The following is an 18,657-nucleotide window of genomic DNA, read 5'->3' as shown; positions in this document are numbered from 1 at the left end:
CCCCAGATCCGAGAACGGAATATCTGAGATGTCTCAAGAAAGACACTCCCTCATCCATCTTGGAAAGGCAAAATTATACATTCATTAATATGACTAATGTAATACAAAATGTTAATACAAAGGCAATCTTCTCCTCTCCAGTAAGTGAAATTATAAAAAAAAATTTAAGAAGATTAAAATATGATAGCTGTGGATTAAAAGATGCCAAAAACTGTAGATACAAGCAAATAAATCAACAGGCAATGGATGCTAAGTTAAAAAAGACAGAATAATTCATATAATCAGAATAAGGCAAATGGACCATTTCAAGTTACGCATTTATTTAAAAGCGGCAGCAACTTTCCAACTGACAAAACAGGGGAGATTTTAACCAAAATTAGCAAAAATCAAGAGAGCGTATACCCTCAGGAAGTAATGAAAATGCAAGGGCAAAACCAGGCCTCTAGGTTTTTAGCAATGTTTTTACAAGCCTGATACAAAGCCCACTGCCAGAAAATGAGGGTATTTATTGGAGTCAGTGGGATTTTGATCAGTTCCTAAGAGAGATTTGTGGTAAATAATTTTACCCAATTCTGAATTCACATGTCTTCAGGATTTCAAATATTAAAAAAAGCAGGAGAGAAAGTTGGTGTACAACTGACAGCAAATTGAGGTAAAGAGGAGAAGCTTTCCTGAGGTGCAACTGAACAGAAGCAAAAATATACATACTACTTTACAGCAAGATACGCTGAGTTCAGATTTATGAGTTAAACTATAAAAACAAAGTGAACAAAAATATACTTACTGTCTAGCCTGGTCCTTATTGGCATATGTTACATTTACTACTGCAGTCTCTGTGTCAGTGTTCACTAGAGGGGAAAATGCAACAGAAGAAAAAATTAAGTTCACTTCCCACTCACTTCACCCTCTATAAATCTGAAAGCAATTTGAGTTTAGAGCGTGTGTACCTTGCTCACAGTTCTCCACTGTTCCATATTGAGCTAACAAACTATCCAGCACCTATCAAAGGGAAAAGAAGTTACAAATTTGAGTTTCAAAATTACTTGACAAAACGGCACCACCTGTCTTTACACTACACACTAGAACTTGTAAATTGTAGAATGCATAATATTCAAAAGAACTTCCCACTTTGGGCTTGTGGATGGAAGATATTCATGGAAGGGTGCATGCAGTTTGTTCCTTTCTTCCAACCCTCCCAACTTCAAGATCTGCATCTGAAATCTCATATTTGGTTTTTCCTGAGCTCTCATCTACATGAGGAGATTGACAAAAATAATAAGCTATTCTACAATAACTATTCTGGTCAAATTCCCCATGCAGACAAGCCATGGATGACCCAGAAACGGCAATCACTTGACAACCATGTAGAAGTCATGGCGGCCTTGTATTTTGGAAGAAGGGCAGGAGGAGAAACCGGTATGGAGAAAGATTAAGCAGAACCACCACAATTCCAATTAGCTCCTTGTCTAATAACTAAAGTTTAATTTCGAGCAATCACCTTCTCTATAATCATAATGGAAAATATTGTCATAATTTTAGAAAAGGGTGAGAAATTATAAAATATTCCAGTCAGAGCCACTTTTCAAATATATTTGGTAAAGTTAAAAGTCTCAGTTTTCATCCCATTTTTCTCCATATCAAAATTCTTTAACCTTTTCCTAAACCTAAATTGTTTTAAAATTTAATTTTCTTCCCATTAAGAATTTGTTGAATAATAGAAACAACTGTACAGCAGTAACTGGTATAGGCAAGCAATCACATTATTATAGTTCATCAGATTTTAACATTTTATCTCAAGTCATAAGTCCTGTTAAGGTACTAAAGCAATGCCTAAGCAGTCTACAATTCACATTGAGCAACACGAACTAAATCTGCAACCTATGAGGTGTCACATACACCATTTTCTCTACAAAGTCACTTAATGCAAAATATGTAGCATAATACTGATGAGGGGAGGAAAACCATGTGGTATGAAGAAAAAATCCACATGAATCAGAACAGCACAGCTCACAATTCCTATAAACCTCTAACAACCACAACTAAGAAAACATGCAAAATAACTGATCTTTAAAATAAAATAAAGAAGACTTCAAAACATGGTATGTTTCAATGAGAAATTAAAAGTGTACCAAGAAAAATATGTATTGATGTACTTTAGACATTTAGTACAAAGTAAAAAACAATTCTGAATTGAACTGCAGTTCATTCCTTCCTCTGCCATTTATTACATAGGAAATGTATGCAGACACTTGAAATGTAACTTTTCTAGCCAGACACATAAATGGCAGTACAGAGTTCCCCAAATTTAGTCATGAAGCACCACCTTGAACCGCAGTATTTTCCCTTCTACTTCATTTAGAAACCATTAAAGAGTTTTCTGACAGCACTTGGTCTATTACACAATAGTTAAAAGTTTAAACTCTTCCTTCATACAACTAGAAAATTGTTTAATCTGTGTAATCAATTTAAGCAAGCTCCTTTTGGGACAATCCTGTAGAAATTGGAGAATTCTCTGAAACTCATCTGAAGTTCCAAAATTTAAAACTGATTCACACTAACTTTTTTTAAATACAAACACACTACTACTAGGTATCACTGATGCTAAGACTTCAGAAGGGTTAAAAAAGGGATCTGACGTTTATATAAGAAATATATATATGCAAACTAACTAACTAGAGTAAATGTGAAAGAGTCATGGGATTTTCTCATAACATGCTTTAGGACACAAACCAGCTACTCACGCTCTGCCTGGGATTAGAGGAACTTCTCCCCTAGATAATTTATGCAATAACTTTGCCACATTAGAAATAAGTGGAATATCCAGAGCACCCATTAGCTTCAGTGTCCCACTGTACTAGGGCACTGTACAAAATGCAAAAGCAAAGCAGGCCCTTGCTTCAAAAACCCTCTAAGTGTTTTTCTTGTGATAGGATAGTAGACTAGAAAGTCCACTGTCTGATAAGGCAATTTCATTTCTATATTACATCAACACCACTGCAGTGTCACTGACTTGATAGATTTCAGAGTAGCAGCCGTGTTAGTCTGTATTCGCAAAAAGAAAAGGAGGACTTGTGGCACCTTAGAGACTAACAAATTTATTTGAGCATAAGCTTTCGTGAGCTACAGCTCACTTCATCAGATGCAGTCGGTGCATTCAATGCATCCAATGAAGTGAGCTGTAGCTCACGAAAGCTTATGCTCAGATAAATTTGTTAGTCTCTAAGGTGCCACAAGTACTCCTTTTCTTTTTACTGACTTGATAGTTAGATTATTTTATAGTACTATTCTGTTTTTTCACAAGTTTACATTTAAAGTTACAATTAAACTCTGTAATGATCAGCCAAGTCAAGTTCACCCAGGTCCAAAACAGCAACATCTTACATTTGAATTTTTGTTTTTATTTTAACCATTTGTTATAAGAACAGGACTCAAATTGGTTAGTCTCTAAGGTGCTACAAGTACTCCTTTTCTTTTTAAGAACAGGACTGAAATTCCCAGTGTTCTGTACAGCTTTGCAGAATAAAATTTCTCCAATATTTTGTAAACTGGTTATAGGTGTGTGTATTAAATTTGTGTCCTGTCCCAAAGATTTTTAAATATACACCACAATTCAGAAAATGCCACCAGCTTTTGAGGGGAAGGAAAGCTCTGAAGGAGATGGGGAAATGATGTTTCAGAGTTATAGTTAATTTATTTCATTCTAACAGCACATAACTGACACTACTATCTTTAAAGATACTGCTTTCTTCAGGGGGAAAACCAAAAACTCCTCTTTCATTTTTTTCAGAATGTTGCCTACACAACACTAAAAAAGAAAACAAAACAAAACCAAAAAAAACCCCACGCAACAGGAGCTTCTTATTCATTCTAAGAAGTCACATCTGAAACACACAACACTTTTCTGATTAATAAAGATACCCATCCTGCACATTTAGCATCCCACCCTCTTCACCCAGGTTCCTCTTTACCACCACTCACCCCTGTTTCCCTTCTGTGCTGCCACAAACAGGGACAAAGTCAGTTGTGGTTTGAACACACTCAAGTAACTTGAGTTCCCTTTTTCTCAAAATAATTGCTTTACCAAACAGATTTAAGAAGTTCCCTCAAAGGACTGGAAGCAGATCTAACATCCTTTCAGGAAAACAGTAGTAATCTTTTTGGGTCAAAGAAACATGCCATCATGATAGCATTGTCTTCATTATAAACCTTTATTTTCTTGGCCATCTCAGTCTCAATCATCCTTAATGTCTTGCTGCTTAACACTGAAAGATTAACACCTAATAAAATTGTATTTAACTGTATTAGAAAAAAATAATAGCAGCTGTTGGTGTGTGTATCTGCTGAAAGAGAGAAGTAGCCCCTTTACTACAATTCTCTCCAAAATAATACTCCACTCTTGTACTTTTCGCTCATCTTTGTTTTGTTTTCCCTCCATATGTTTTTATATCAACTCTAGTTTCTTTTCCCATCCTTCCTCTTCCAGATTTACTTCCCACTCTGTTTTGCCTTACCTTCTCCCTCCCCCCCTTAATTTTCATCCCTAAAACCCAAAGCTTCTAGTTCTGATGTAAAACAAACATGTTTTGTTTAAGCTGCTCTTCTGCAACACTCTCTCCATGTACAGCCTTGTTGGGCAATCAGAACAAAATTCAAAGCCAAGTTGGTGGTGCAGCCGCAATTCTGATGAGCGGCTGAAAAGAAAAGTTCATTTGTATAAATATTTAATCTAAGCTAAAAGAAAAAGTCATTCCTTTTCCTAAAGCCCTAGTTCCAGCATGTGTCTAAACTGGGTCTCCCTCTCTTGTTATAGCACAGATGTCTCTCTCACAAAAAGCTGAAGCCTTATACTGTGCGCTTTCATTCATCAGACTCTAAAGCCAACTCCAGCTTCATTATAAATACTGTTACCATACACCAACTGAGCCCCAATCATAACTGTTTTATAGGCTGCTCGACAAGAAAACGTCACTCTTGAGTAGCAGTGTAACTCAAATTTACAGTTTACAAATATTTCATTTCCCATGCAGGTTTTGCCTATTTCTTCATTCAAAGGATTCTACTTCTAACTAACTAAATTGTTCAGCTGAACATAGGACTGGGCACTTTCAGAGCAACATGGTATTTCACGCAATTCTTATTGCTCTAGCTCTCGGCCTTGTATTGTGGTACGGCAAAGCAAATCAGCCTCAAGATGTCAAGACCACAAGCAAAAGAGGATTAAAGAGCCACACCATATTTCTTCCACCAATGAGCTGAATTCTAACATTAACTTCTGAATTCTTTTCTTCTCACGCAGAGCAACTAGATTAGTTTGTCCAAATGTCTTTCATGAATTTGTTAACAAACGTGCTTACAACACAACCAAAATGGCAAACAATGAGGTCAGCACAGATGAAAGGAAGATGAGGGTCATACAGTATGACCATGTGGGGATTTTTTATTTTTTTGGTTGCAGGCTCTTAATAGATAGAGGGATTCCAAGGGTCAAAAGGGATCATTGTGATCATCTAGTCTGAGTTAGAATTCAGCCAGGGAACTTCCCAAACACTTTGTAAACATTCCAGGAGATTTTTAAAACAATCAGGGGGAAAATGAAGTTGTTTGTAATGTGTCTTTGAAAAAGGAGTTGACAATGAAAGCTGGTGAGGCGAGAAAGAGGTGGTGATTGGGGAGGAAGGGAAGACAAACAGGTGAGGGAGAGACTGGCTCAAGGTAAACACACTTCAGCCCCTAAGGCTAGGTCTACACTTCTGTTCTGCTGGCACAGTAATGTCAGTCAGGGCTGTGAATGTTTGTTTTTTTAACTTCTAAAACACAGCTCTTTTGCAAAAGGCCTAGTGTGGCCAAAGTTATAGTGGTAAATAAGGTTTCAGAGTAACAGCCGTGTTAGTCTGTATTCGCAAAAAGAAAAGCAGGACTTGTGGCACCTTAGAGACTAACCCATTGGTCATACAGTCTAACCAATTGGTTAGACTCTAAGGTACCACAAGTCCTCCTTTTCTTTTTAGTGGTAAATAAGTGCTTTTGGCACTATAACAGACTATGCTAGGACGACTTTTCCAGCATAGCTATATGGGCAAAACTTAAGTGCAGACAAAGCCTTAGCAACAAACGATAGCCAGAATATAAAAAGTCAGTATCTTCAAAGGGAGATTATAACGAGAGGTAGTCCTATAATACAACCTTTGCAGGGTTTTAGGTTAGAATCAGAGAATCATAGAATATCACGGTTGAAAGGGACCTCAGGAGGTCATCTAGTCCAACCCCCTGCTCAAAGCAGAACCCATCCCCAATTAAATCATCCCAGCCAGGGTGTTGTCAAGCCTGACCTTAAAAACCTCTAAGGATGGAGATTCCACCATCTCCCTAAGTAAACCATTCCAATGCTTCACCACCCTCCTTGTGAAAAAGTTTTTCCTAATATCCAACCTAAACTGCCTCCACTGCAACTTGAGACCATTACTCCTTGTTCTGTCATCTGGTACCAATGAGAAAAGTCTAGATCCATCCTCTTTGGAACCCCTTTTCAGGTAGCTGAAAGCAGCTATCAAATCCCCCCTCATTCTTCGCATCTGCAGACTAAATAATCCCTGTTCCCTCAGCCTCTCCTCATAAATCTTGTGCTCCAGCCCCCTAATCATTTTTGTTGCCCTCTTCTGGACTCTTTCCAATTTTTCCTATCCTTCTTGTAGTGTGGGGCCCAAAACTGGACACTACTCCAGATGAGGCCTCACCAATGCTTAATAGAGGGGAACGATCACGTCCCTCCACTTGCTCGCAATGCTTCTACTTATACAGCCCAAAATGCCGTTAGCCTTCTGGGCAACAAGGGCACACTGCTGACTCATATCCAGCTTCTCGTCCACCGTAACCCCTAGGTCCTTTTCTGCAGAACTGCTGCCTAGCCACTCGGTCCCTAGTCTGTACTAGTGCATGGGATTCCATCCTAAGTGCAAGAATCTACACTTGTCCTTGTTGAACCTCATTAGAGTTCTTTTGACCCAATCCTCTAATTAGTCTAGGTCCCTCTGTATCCTATCCCTACCTTCCAGCGTATCTACCACTCCTCCCAGTTTAGTGTCATCTGCAAACTTGCTGAGGGTGCAATCCATGCCATCCTCCAGATCGTTAATGAAGATATTGAACAAAACCGGCCCCAGAACCGAACCTTTGGGCACTCCGCTTGATATCGACTGCCAACTAGACATGGAGCCATTGATAACTACCCATTGAGCCCGATGATCTAGCCAGCTTTCTATCCATCTTATAGTCCATTCATCAAGCCCATACTTCTTTAAACTTGCTGGCAAGAATACTGTGGGAGACTGTATCAAAAGCTTTGCTAAAGTCAAGGAATAACACATCCACTGCTTTCCCCTCATCCACAGAGCCAGTTATCTCGTCATAGAAGGCAATTAGGTTAATCAGGAATGACTTGCCCTTGGTGAATCCATGCTGACTCTTCCTGATCACTTTCCTCTCCTCTAAGTGCTTCAGAATTGATTCCTTGAGGACCTGTTCCATGATTTTTCTAGGGACTCAGATGAGGCTGACTGGCCTGTAGTTCCCCGGATCCTCCTCCTTCCCTTTTTTAAAGAAGGGCACTACATTAGCCTTTTTCCAGTCATCTGGGACCTTCCCCGATGGCCATGAGATAATGGCCAATGGCTCTGCAATCACATCAGTGAACTCCTTTAGTACTCTCAGATACAGTGCATCCGGCCCCATGGACTTGTGCTCATCCAGCTTTCCTAAATAGTCCTGAACCACGTTTTTCTCCACAGAGGGCTGGTCACCTCCTCCCCATGCTGTGCTGCCCACTGCAGTAGTCTGGGAGCTAACCTTGTTCGTGAAGACAGAGGCAAAAAAATCATTGAGTACATTAGCTTTCTCCACATCCTCGTCACTAAGTTGCCTCCCTCATTCAGTAAAGGGCCCACACTTTCCTTGACCTTCTTCTTGTTGTTGCTAACATACCTAAAGAAACCCTTCTTGTACTCTTAACATCCCTTTCTAGCTGCAACTCCAAGTGTGATTTGGCCTTCTTGATTTCGCTCCTGCATGCCCGAGCAATATTTTTATACTCCTCCCTGGTCATTTGTCCAATCTTCCACTTCTTATAAGCTTCTTTTTCATGTTTAGGATCAGCAAGGATTTCACTGTTAAGCCAAGATGGTTGCCTGCCAGCTAGTCTTTCTACACATCGGGATGGTTTGTTCCTGCAATAGCCAGCTCTCCTGGACTCCTTTCCCCTTCATGTTATTCTCCCAAGGGATCCTGCCCATCAGTTCCCTGAGGGAATCAAAGTCTGCTTTTCTTAAGTCCAGGGTCCGTATTCTGCTGCTCTCCTTTCTTCCTTGTGTCAGGAACCTGAACTTGACCATCTCATGGTCACTGCCTCCCAGGTTCCCATCCACTTTTGCTTCCCCTACTAATTCTTCCCTGTTTGTGAGCAGCAGGTCAAGAAGAGCTCTGCCCCTAGTTGGTTCTTCCAGCACTTGCACCAGGAAGTTGTCCCCTACACTTTCCAAAAACTTCCTGGATTGTCTGTGCATTGCTGTATTGCTCTCCCAGCAGATATCGGGGTGATTGAAGTCCCCCATGAGAACCAGAGCCTGCGAGCTAGTAACCTCTGTTAGTTGCCAGAAGAAAGCCTTGTCCACCTCATTTCCCTGGTCTGGTGGTCTAGAGAGCAGACTCCCATCACATCATCACCCTTGTTGCTCACACTTCTAAACTTAATCCAGAGACTCTCAGGTTTTTCTGCAGTTTCATACTTGAGCTCTGAGCAGTCATACTGCTCTCTTACATACAATGCAACTCCCCCACCTCTTCTGCCCTGCCTGTCCTTCCTGAACAGTTTATATCCATCCAAGACAATACTCCAGTCATGCGAGTTATCCCACTAAATCTCTGTTATTCCAATCACATCATAATTCCTTGACTGTGCCAGGACTTCCAGTTCTCCCTACTTGTTTCCCAGGCTTCTTGCATTTGTGTACAGGCACTTAAGTTAATTTGCTGGATTGTTGGTTGCTGGATTGTTGGGGGTTTTTGTTTTTTTTTTTGTTTTTTTTTTGTTTTTTTTTAAGAAAAGCATTAACACCTTAGACGTAGTGTGGAGAATAAAACTAGGAAATTAAAACCCATTAATCAGCATGGAAGCTGCTTAAGAATATCCTTGGTTGGATACCACAATCTGGCGGGGGGGCGGGGGGTGTTGCTTCTAACTGTTTTGGTTTTCACCAAGACAGAAAGGTAAGTTTAGATATTTTTTTTTAAAAGTAGTGACCCAATCCACACTATGCTGATACAAACTGAAATTTTCACAGATAACATGGAGATTAAAAGGTCTAAAATTGATATTTAAAAGCAAATGAACAAGAGATGTACAGATGGCCAAACTGGCAGCTCCATTTACCCTTTATCTACAGTAAAAGAAAGCTAATTTAAAACAAACCCAGGCAAATACGTGTTTATCCAATGTACGATCTGTCCAACTAAATGCCTCAGGATATGTGTTACTTTATAGTCAATTCCCCGCCCCTTCAGCTATCAATGTCTATGATTCAGTGCACAAATAGATTACCATCTGGGATTAAGAAGAACTCACCATAAAATATTGCAGCACAGACAGGACCCTACTTTAAAAAAAAAAACCACAAATGTGTTTATTTATTTTAAAGGTGAAAATTTTCCCAGAACCTCTTTCTCCAAGTTTTGATAAGTTTCAGAGTAGCAACCATGTTAGTCTGTATCCACAAAAAGAACAGGAGTACCTGTGGCACCTTAGAGACTAACAAATTTAATAAATTATTTAATCTAATAAATAATTTTACGGTCTAATAAATTTGTTAGTCTCTAACTTTTGATAAGTATGTCCAGGTAAAGGAGTTATCACCTGACAGCTGGGTTGCTGGGCTGTTGTGGAAAGCATTAGTATGACTCTAAAGTCACATCTATCCATCTGATCTCATGAGGAAGAATAGAATCCAAGTGCAAACTCTATTTACTGCTCCCACCACCTCATCCTTGTAGATATCAACATGTAACTAGATGTAACATTAGGATCCAATGCTAAATCTGCTATTCATACTGCCCAAATTATGCTGTCCTAGTGAGAGAATGTGCAAAGTGTGGGGGAGGTGGCAAATTCTGTGGGTGTTTGTTAGAGTGACGAAATGTGTATTTTCTGCATTATTGACATAGCTGTACTTAAACTACCAATAAAGCACCTAACAGTGCTACGTAATTGAATCACATTTTAACATCTTCCTAGGGAGGCGGCATTCAACATTGGTCAGTGTCAGAGACAGGACAAGGGTTTAGACAGAATGCTGCTTTGATCCAGTTTGGCAAATCTCAGGTCTCTTTTCAACACTATATAAAGCAGGTCAGAAAATGTTACGTATTCCCTCCCCACCCCCCACCCCCATTTTTTTAAACACACCAAATTTTGTTTATCTAACTTTTTCCATGGAAGTTTCTGAAAACAAAAAAAATTTGGTTTTGTTTTCAGTTTGTCAAAAACTTTAAAATGTCAAGAAATACAAAATTCCCATTTTAAAAAGCCGTTTTTCATCAACCTGAAATTTTGACCTGCTCTAGTTTTATAGTATAAAGATATGTGAGCATATTTCAAATCAAAAATATTACTTCAATTTAGATATTCTGTGTCTCCCTAAGAACATCTGCCACAGCACCATTCTAGTATCTTTCTACTGTGTGTCAATTTCAAATCTGGTTTATTGCGAGGGAGGAAATTTCTCCTTCCTGCACTGGATTTATCTTTTGCTTGGGTATTTACATATCAATTTTGACTTTATACATGTCTTATTTAAGGCATCCAGAGGCTTTTAGGCACACAATGGCAAAAACTGTTAGCTGAGTGAGACAGCCATGGTTGCAAAAATATCCACTTTTCCATTCACTCACAAGCTGCCCTCCCAATGGAAAGCATTGCTAAGGTCTAGCCAGATGTTTAGAGAATGTTTGGCCTCCAGATAGCTGCTTATCTCCCAAATGGAGAGTACACGGTTTCCTTCCTGATTTACAGCTCAGGGAGATGCAGTGTGATTGGGCATAAGATACTTTGGAAAAATAAGCATTAGAGAGTGACTTACCAGGTGAGAGTATTATACCAGGTGAGTATTATACCAGGAGGAAAGAACTCATTTGGAATAATCGATCCACTGAGGTTCCACAAGTGACTTTTGTGTTTGCCCATTTCCGCAGTGCAAAGCTACAGTACATACAGAACTGACTGTCCAAGTCAGGACAGTGGGGTGGGAGGAGGTATTTTTTCATATTCTCTGTGTATAAATAAAGTCTGCTGCAGTTTCCACGGCATACATCCGATGAAGTGAGCTGTAGCTCACGAAAGCTTATGCTCAAATAAATTGGTTAGTCTCTAAGGTGCCACAAGTACTCCTTTTCTTTTTGTCCAAGTACTGGCTCATCACCCAGTATCCGAGCACCCCACAATCATTCGTGGATTTTATCCTCACAGCACCTGGTCAGAAAGTATTATCCCTGTTTTACAGATGGACAGTGGAGGTAACAGCCACATTAACTGTCTTGCTCAAAGTCACAGGCAGGCTCTGGGTCACCTCCACGGCAACTCACCCCAGGTCTCTCAAGGCCCAGTCCAGCATCCTATCTTGGGGGACCACCCATCCCTAATTGGGTGGAACAGAACCAAAATGTGTATTTCAAGTCTCGGGCTGAATGACTCCAGGACAGCATTTGTCCCAGATTTCCTGCAGCGCCATTCTGTGCCTGCTTAAGGCTCAGGAGCAGTACCAGCCTCTTCTGAGAGGAAGGGGAGCTGAGGTGGGCTTTAGTCCACCTCGCCACAAGGCCCCACCCCCTCCTCCTCTTCCCCCTAACGCCCCAGAGACGGGCAGTAGTAAGAGCGACCTATGGAGCCCAGGCTGCTGTGGGGTGCCCTGGAGCCCCGGACTCTCCACATGCCCTGGGAGGCACACCCCACAGCCTCCAGGTTCCTGAGGTGGCTCCGGCTTCCGGCCTGGCCAGGGGGTAGGGCCTTAGCAGGGATGAGGAGGAGCAGGAGGCAGGGCCATTGAGCGTGGCGGGGCTTCTGCAAGCGTCCCATTTTTGCATTTGGAAAACCCTATCCACTCGCCCATGCTTCCTGTCTGTTCTCCCCAGGAGGCTCCCAGTCAGGAGCATGAATTCCCAGAAAACAAAGAGCCTTAATAAGGAACTGGGGCTGAGATGCTCCACCAACCACCACTCAGTCTCTATGGTCTCAGGTACGTAGCTCAAGCATATGACTGGAGCAAAACAGCAGAGACAACAGAGATACATATGGGTAAAGTGCACTTTCACTTCCTGTCCGTCCTTAAAGCATGGAGCCTCTGGGACCTGGGGAGGGTGGGGCGCCTCACCTTCAGTGCATAGTGCGGGACTATCACTATGGGGGGAGGAGAAGCAGCAGCTGTGGCAGTGTACAGCCTCTGTGACTGCAGCAGTCATTGTTAGGAAGCTGGGTCTGAAAAAGTCGAGAGAGAGAGAGAGAGATAGTTTCTTCCCCTACCCCCAGCCTGGAGCTCTAACATCAGTGGAACTACTGCAGCATTATTCTTACTTTGACTGAGCAACGCATTGCCCAACTGCTCACCACAGAATCTGGGCTCCTTGCTCCCGTCCCTTAATGGCTGCTAGAGTTTGATAGGAGACTCCGACTGCCCCCCCCCCATTGGGACACTAGTAAATATTTTTAAAATCACAAACCCAAGGGTTTAACTTCAGTTTGTGTTTCACTTTTACTAGGACTTAAGGAAAATAAAACGTCTAGTAAAATTACTTATTCATAGATTCTAAGGCCACAAGGGACCATAGTGAACATCTAGTCTGACCTTCTGTATTAACACAGGCCATAGAATTTCCCCCGAATGATTCCTAGAGAACATCTTTTAGAAAAACATCCAATCTTGATTTAAAAATTACCAGTGATGGAGAATCTACCACACCCTTGGTAAGTTGTTCCAATGGTTAATTTACTCTCACTATTTATAAATTTATGCCTTATTTCCAGTCTGTATTTGTCTAGCTTCAAATTCCAGCCACTGGAGCACATTATACCATTCTCTGCTAGATGGAAGAGCCCATTATCAAATATTTGTTCCCCATGTAGGTACTTATATAGACTAATCAAGTCTCTCCTTAACTCTGTTGCACTAAATAAATTGTGCTCCTCAAGTCTATCACTGTAAGGCATGTTTTCTAATCCTTTAATTATTCTCATGGTTCTTCTCCGAATCCTCTCCAATTTATCAACATCTTTCTTCAACTATAGACCCCAGAACTGGATACAGTATTTCAGCAGGGATTGCACCAGTGCCAAATACAGAGGTAAAATAACTGCTCTACTTGTACTCAAGATTCCCCTGTTCATGCATCCAAGGATCACATTAGTCCTTTTGGCCACACATCGCACTGGGAGTTCCTGTTCAGCAGATTATCCACTATGACCCCAAAATCTTTTTCAGAGTTGCTGCTTCCCAACATAGAGTTTGGAAAGTACATCTTAAATTCTTTGTTTCTGGGTTTATACATTTAGCTACATTAAAATGCATATTGTTTGCTTGAGCCAAGCTTACCAAGAGATCCAGATTTCTCTGTTATCAATCACCTGTCCTCTTTATTATCTACCACTCCACCAATTTTTGAGTCATCTGCAAACTTTATCAGTGATTACTGTTTTCTTCCAGGGCATTCAAAAAAATGTTGTACAGCATAGGGCCAAGAACAGATTCCTGTGGGGACTCAGCAGAAACACACCTGCTCAGTGACGATTCCTGAGTCACAATGACATTTTCAGACTCATCAGTTGGCACACATCAAATGGATTAAAAGATAGCTACATTAATTTTATATCTTTCTAGTTTAAGTCAAAATGTTATGTGGTACCCAGTGAAATACCTTACAGAAGTCTAAATATAATAGATCAACACTATTACTTTTAATCAACAAAATGTGTAATCTCATCAATAAAAGATGTGTTAGTTTGGCAGGATCTATTTTCATAAACTGATGTTGATTTGGATTAATTATATTACCCTCCATTAATTTTTTATTAATCAAGTCCTGTATCAGCAGCTCCATCTTCTTGCCAAGGATCAATGTCAGATGGACACGCCTATAATTTACCCAGGTCATCTCCTTTATCCTTTCTAAATTTTGCCATGTTAGCTTTCTTCCAGAACCTCCCCAATGTTCTGAGACATACTGAAAACCATCATTAGTGGTCTGGAGTGCTCTTCAACCAGCTCTTTAAAAACTCTTGGATGCAAGGCAAATTATCTGGACCTTCTGATTTAAAAATGCCTAACTGATTAGCTGCTGTATAAAATTCTCTTCAGATACTAGTGGAATGGAACAAGTGTTATCATCATCATATAACATGATTACATACTCTGTCTTTAAAGAAATATTTATTGAATGGTTCTACCTTTTCTGCATTATTATTGATAATTCTACCATTTCCATTTTGTACTGGACCAATACCATTGTTAGGATTCTTTTTGTTCCCAATATAAAAATTCTCATTGTCCTTAATTTTGCTAGCCACAGATTTTTTTATTTTTTTTTGTTGGTCCCTTTGCTTCCCTTAAAATTTTTCTACAGTTCCTAGCTTCTGATATATACTCACTACCAACTTCCCCTTTCATTCGTGTGTTATGTATTATTTATATAGCTGCCTTCACTATGTAAATGGGTATCTACATCAGGTTGTTTTTTAACCAAGATGGTGGTCTTCCTTGATTGTAGGGTTGTGACTTTTTGGGCATCTAGGAAAGTGTTCTTAAACAATTCCCACTTCTCATTCACATTTTTCTGATTAACCTCTTCCTCCCAGCTGATCTGACTCAATCGTTTTCAGCTTTACAAAAATGACCTTTTTAAAAGCACCAAGTGTATATAGATTATTGGTCTGGACTTTACTCTGTTCGAACATTATAAATGCAATCAAGTTATGATCACTTGTACCCAACCTACCATTTTTGCTGACTTTGATAACCTGCCTGTCACTGCGGCAACAAGCAGCACTACTGGTAGTAGTGTGTGCTGCCATGTGGGACAGGTTTGCTAGTTGTCCAGTTTATACTCCAAACCTCATGGCTGGAGAAGAGAAGTTCTGTACCCACCCAACTACTCCCAGCTGATTGGGTAGGAAAAAATAAAATGTATCCTGAGGTTCCTTCTAACCCTGATATTGTAGGATTCTCTGTTGTGGGGATTATGATTATGGTTTAAACCAGAAGAGAGAGAAGGAAGAAGATGGGGCAGGGAAGCAAAGCATTCAATCCTGCTGTTGAACAGAATTTCAGTGTAACTCCCATCAGAAAAGCTGTATTAAGACCAACACCTTTAGCACAAGTGAATCATGTACTTGGAAGTATTTTGAGCTGGGAGAACAGATTGGAACCAGAAACAAATTATAAAAAGGTCTTCTGCAATAAGAACAAGCCTGTTCGTAGTAAAGCAGAGACAAGGGCCTTGAAAACAAAAACAAAATATCCACTGCTAGCATGAAGTCTTCAAATGGAAGAAAACCTGACCCTCTGGAATAGTGGAAGTACTTTTGACTAGAAAATACTTTTGGGATACAGAAGGAAAAAAAAAAAGCTGTCCCCAAGAGCATCCATAGCTCTGGCTACCGATAAACGTGTTCCTTTGTAGGTTAACCTACTGCGATTGTAAATGGGTATTAGAGCTATTTTTTTTTTTACGGTTAAAGAAAGATCCTAATTATCTATATGCCGGACAATCCTAGATCTCGAGTAGATATTTTTCTTGGGGCTGCTGCTGAAACCTAAGACAAAAAATATTCAAATTTTAAAACAAGAGTACCAAAGGAACCAGTGAGGAGACGTCAAAATGATATCAATGAGATATCAAAAAAGTAACTTAAGACAAACCAGAGTTCAATGGAATGACACAATTTTCAAACTGTATTACTCCATTTTACCTCAAAATGCATAAGGATTTAAAGTATGGGCTGAAAATGCAGGTATTCTGGCCAATATATTCATTGACATGAATGTCTGTGGGATCAAAATTTAAGTGAAGTACAGAACAGTCACAGTAAAGCAACTTCTGAATTCATAAATGCAAGTATCTTCGCACCAGAAAATTGATTCCAAGAGTTACACCACCCAAATACCATTTGACCTGAGTATCCAGCCAAAAACAACCAATAATTCAATACCAAGTACTTGCAAACAGCCTACAGACTACAAATTATTCAAAAATTTAAATCATTCCAAACTGTTTGAGAAATAGTTAACCTGCTTATTGCTGCAATTTGAGAATGAAAGCTGAAATCAAAATAAATGTACACACTCTAACTTAACTTTAGAAATAAAATAAATGCCTGTTTCTACTTATGTTTAATCATTCACGGTTTTACAGAATATAATGTAATTGTGATTGCGTAGAGATATATTTGTTAATGGTTTTCACTAATAAGCTTCTCTCACTTTACAATAATGTGCAAAAACCTTCAAACATCTGAAAACTATAAGTATTTAATGAACATGGAGTCTAGACTACTTTCCCATCCACAAAAACAATCCCACTGGAACAAGACGGAGGCAATGACATTTTAGTGGCTAGATAGATTTGCAGCCCTGGAAACAGAGGATCTGTCACTTTTCACAAGCACTGAAGTTCATGTTAGTTTTGAAGAGAGAAAGGGTAAAGACGGACTAAACCTCTCCTTTTGGGCCTTATGTTTATTGCCAAGTTTTCATTTGATTAAATAATTGGTTCTGCTCAACTCATCAGGTTTTGCCAACTGAAGAGAAAGTTGGGGAGTCCCTCAAATAATAAGGACACACTTTTGCAAACATCTGAGTACTTTGTAACTCAAAGTTCCATTCTAACACGTATTCCTTTTTGGTGGGGTGGGTGCGGGAAGGAGCTTTCTTTTTAGAATGCTTTGGCTGTGTGTTCGGTTTTAGTCCAATAGTCTTGAAATAGAAACTGCAAGCATTCAGATAAATGGATTGAAAGGTTTTGTTTCACTAACATTTCTGAAGAATCTCTCTGCTAAAATGATATTTCTTACCTTTCTGTAACAATAGTCCCTATGGACTGCAGTCAATAACTCCCCTACAGGAACAGTACATTAAGACTGGAGATGGGCAAAACATGAGGGAATCAAAAATTTTAGAGGCTTTTCAGTCCTACAATGCATCACAGAAGCAACTGCAGCCTCCCTCCCTCCCCGTCAATACAGCCACCTTTAAAGTTAAATTTTTGACATTAAGAAACCATCTACCCAACAACATAAGATAAGGGAAGTGGGAATGAAAGTCATCAGTTGCATTTTGGTTGAGTGTGCATGTCATTCAGATTTTTCACTGACTCGGTGAAATACAGGGAAGCAGGTTTTTAAGAACTGAAAAACTGAACACCTAAATGTTTTGCTATTCATATGTCAGAACAGACAAGTAGTAAGAGGTAGGAAAGGTTTCACCTGTGTAAGGGAAATCTTTCCTCATTTCCAGGGCAGGGACCTTTAAAAAAAAAAAGTGACACCAAAATATTCAACAGGCAAACTGGAGAAAATACCTGACTGTAGGATACTCAGTTTGCAATACCAAGTGACTAAAGAACGTTCTGTAGTGAATTGTTGAGCAGGGTAGAGGTAGAAACAGTTTCAAACCAACATCTGCACTTAAGTGATTTCTTAACGTAAGGTATCAAATTAAAATAATGTAATTGAGAGAGGGAGGCAAGCAGTGACAGCAGCACCAGAGTGATTATTGTACACATGTAAACTGCCGCAGCAGCTGCGCTATCTAGTGCCAAATAACGTTTGGCATCCACCCCACCCTCTTGAAATCAGGAACATGGCAGCAACTGTACATGTAGCGGTGACTGGGTGTGACCAGTTCTAAAGCTAGACCACGTGACAGTGAAAGTTAACATAGCAGAATCTGTCACATGGCTATCAAAGAGCAACTAAAACTGGATGCTTAACGGAAAAGACCTTTCAATGAAGGTGTGACGGAGTTGTGCTCAGTCTGATTGGGGATCCTTTGAGGCTGTTTTGAGACAAGTCTCAAGTTGTTTTTGCAAATAACGGACATGAGAAGTGTGCAGCTCAGCATGCCACTTAATCAAAATCAGAAGTGTTTAAATGCCAGGAAAAAATTACTTAAATTTCTCCTTATGAGACTAGGAATTAACTTTACAATAGGTGACCAGAATTTTTAAATAGGGAAACTGGAACTTTCAAAAACAAAAACAAAAAAATCCCACAGAACACCTTCCTCAAATGTTACAGAATAGTTATTCATAACTCTTGGAAGTGCTACAAAGGGTACAGCCCAGAGACCTTTACATCATTCTAACAAAGTTACAATGTTATGAGCATTTGTTGTGGACAGCCTTGTTTAGATTCTCCAGTACCTTAAAGCAGTGGTTTTGAAGCTGCAGTACGCAAGCTCTTGTCAAGGGATATGCGAGAAAAATCCTGTAATGGCAGACAACGTATCATGTTATCCCTTACAGACCCTTTTTTTCCTGTTTCCATAGGTATATAATGACCTTATCTCAGATGGGGGTACATAGTGGACTACATTATTTGGTAAGGGGCACACAGCCTAAAAAGTCTGAAAA

General features: G+C 39.8%; 1 protein-coding gene across 1 annotated transcript in view; it reads right to left on the bottom strand.

The window, feature by feature from the left end:
- Positions 1–18,657, bottom strand: part of IGF2BP3 (insulin like growth factor 2 mRNA binding protein 3) — a 164,451-nt gene that overhangs the window by 72,731 nt on the left and 73,063 nt on the right. Inside the window, exons 4-5 of the mRNA XM_048838380.2 lie at positions 948–999; positions 785–848 (exon numbers count right to left, since the gene is read on the bottom strand). Coding sequence (XP_048694337.1) covers positions 785–848; positions 948–999 — 116 coding nt within the window. The remainder of the gene's footprint in view (positions 1–784; positions 849–947; positions 1,000–18,657) is intronic.

The sequence above is a fragment of the Caretta caretta genome, chromosome 2 (genome assembly GCF_965140235.1).
Source record: "Caretta caretta isolate rCarCar2 chromosome 2, rCarCar1.hap1, whole genome shotgun sequence".
NCBI lineage: Eukaryota > Metazoa > Chordata > Testudines > Cheloniidae > Caretta > Caretta caretta.
This window is presented reverse-complemented; position numbering and strand designations above follow the sequence as displayed.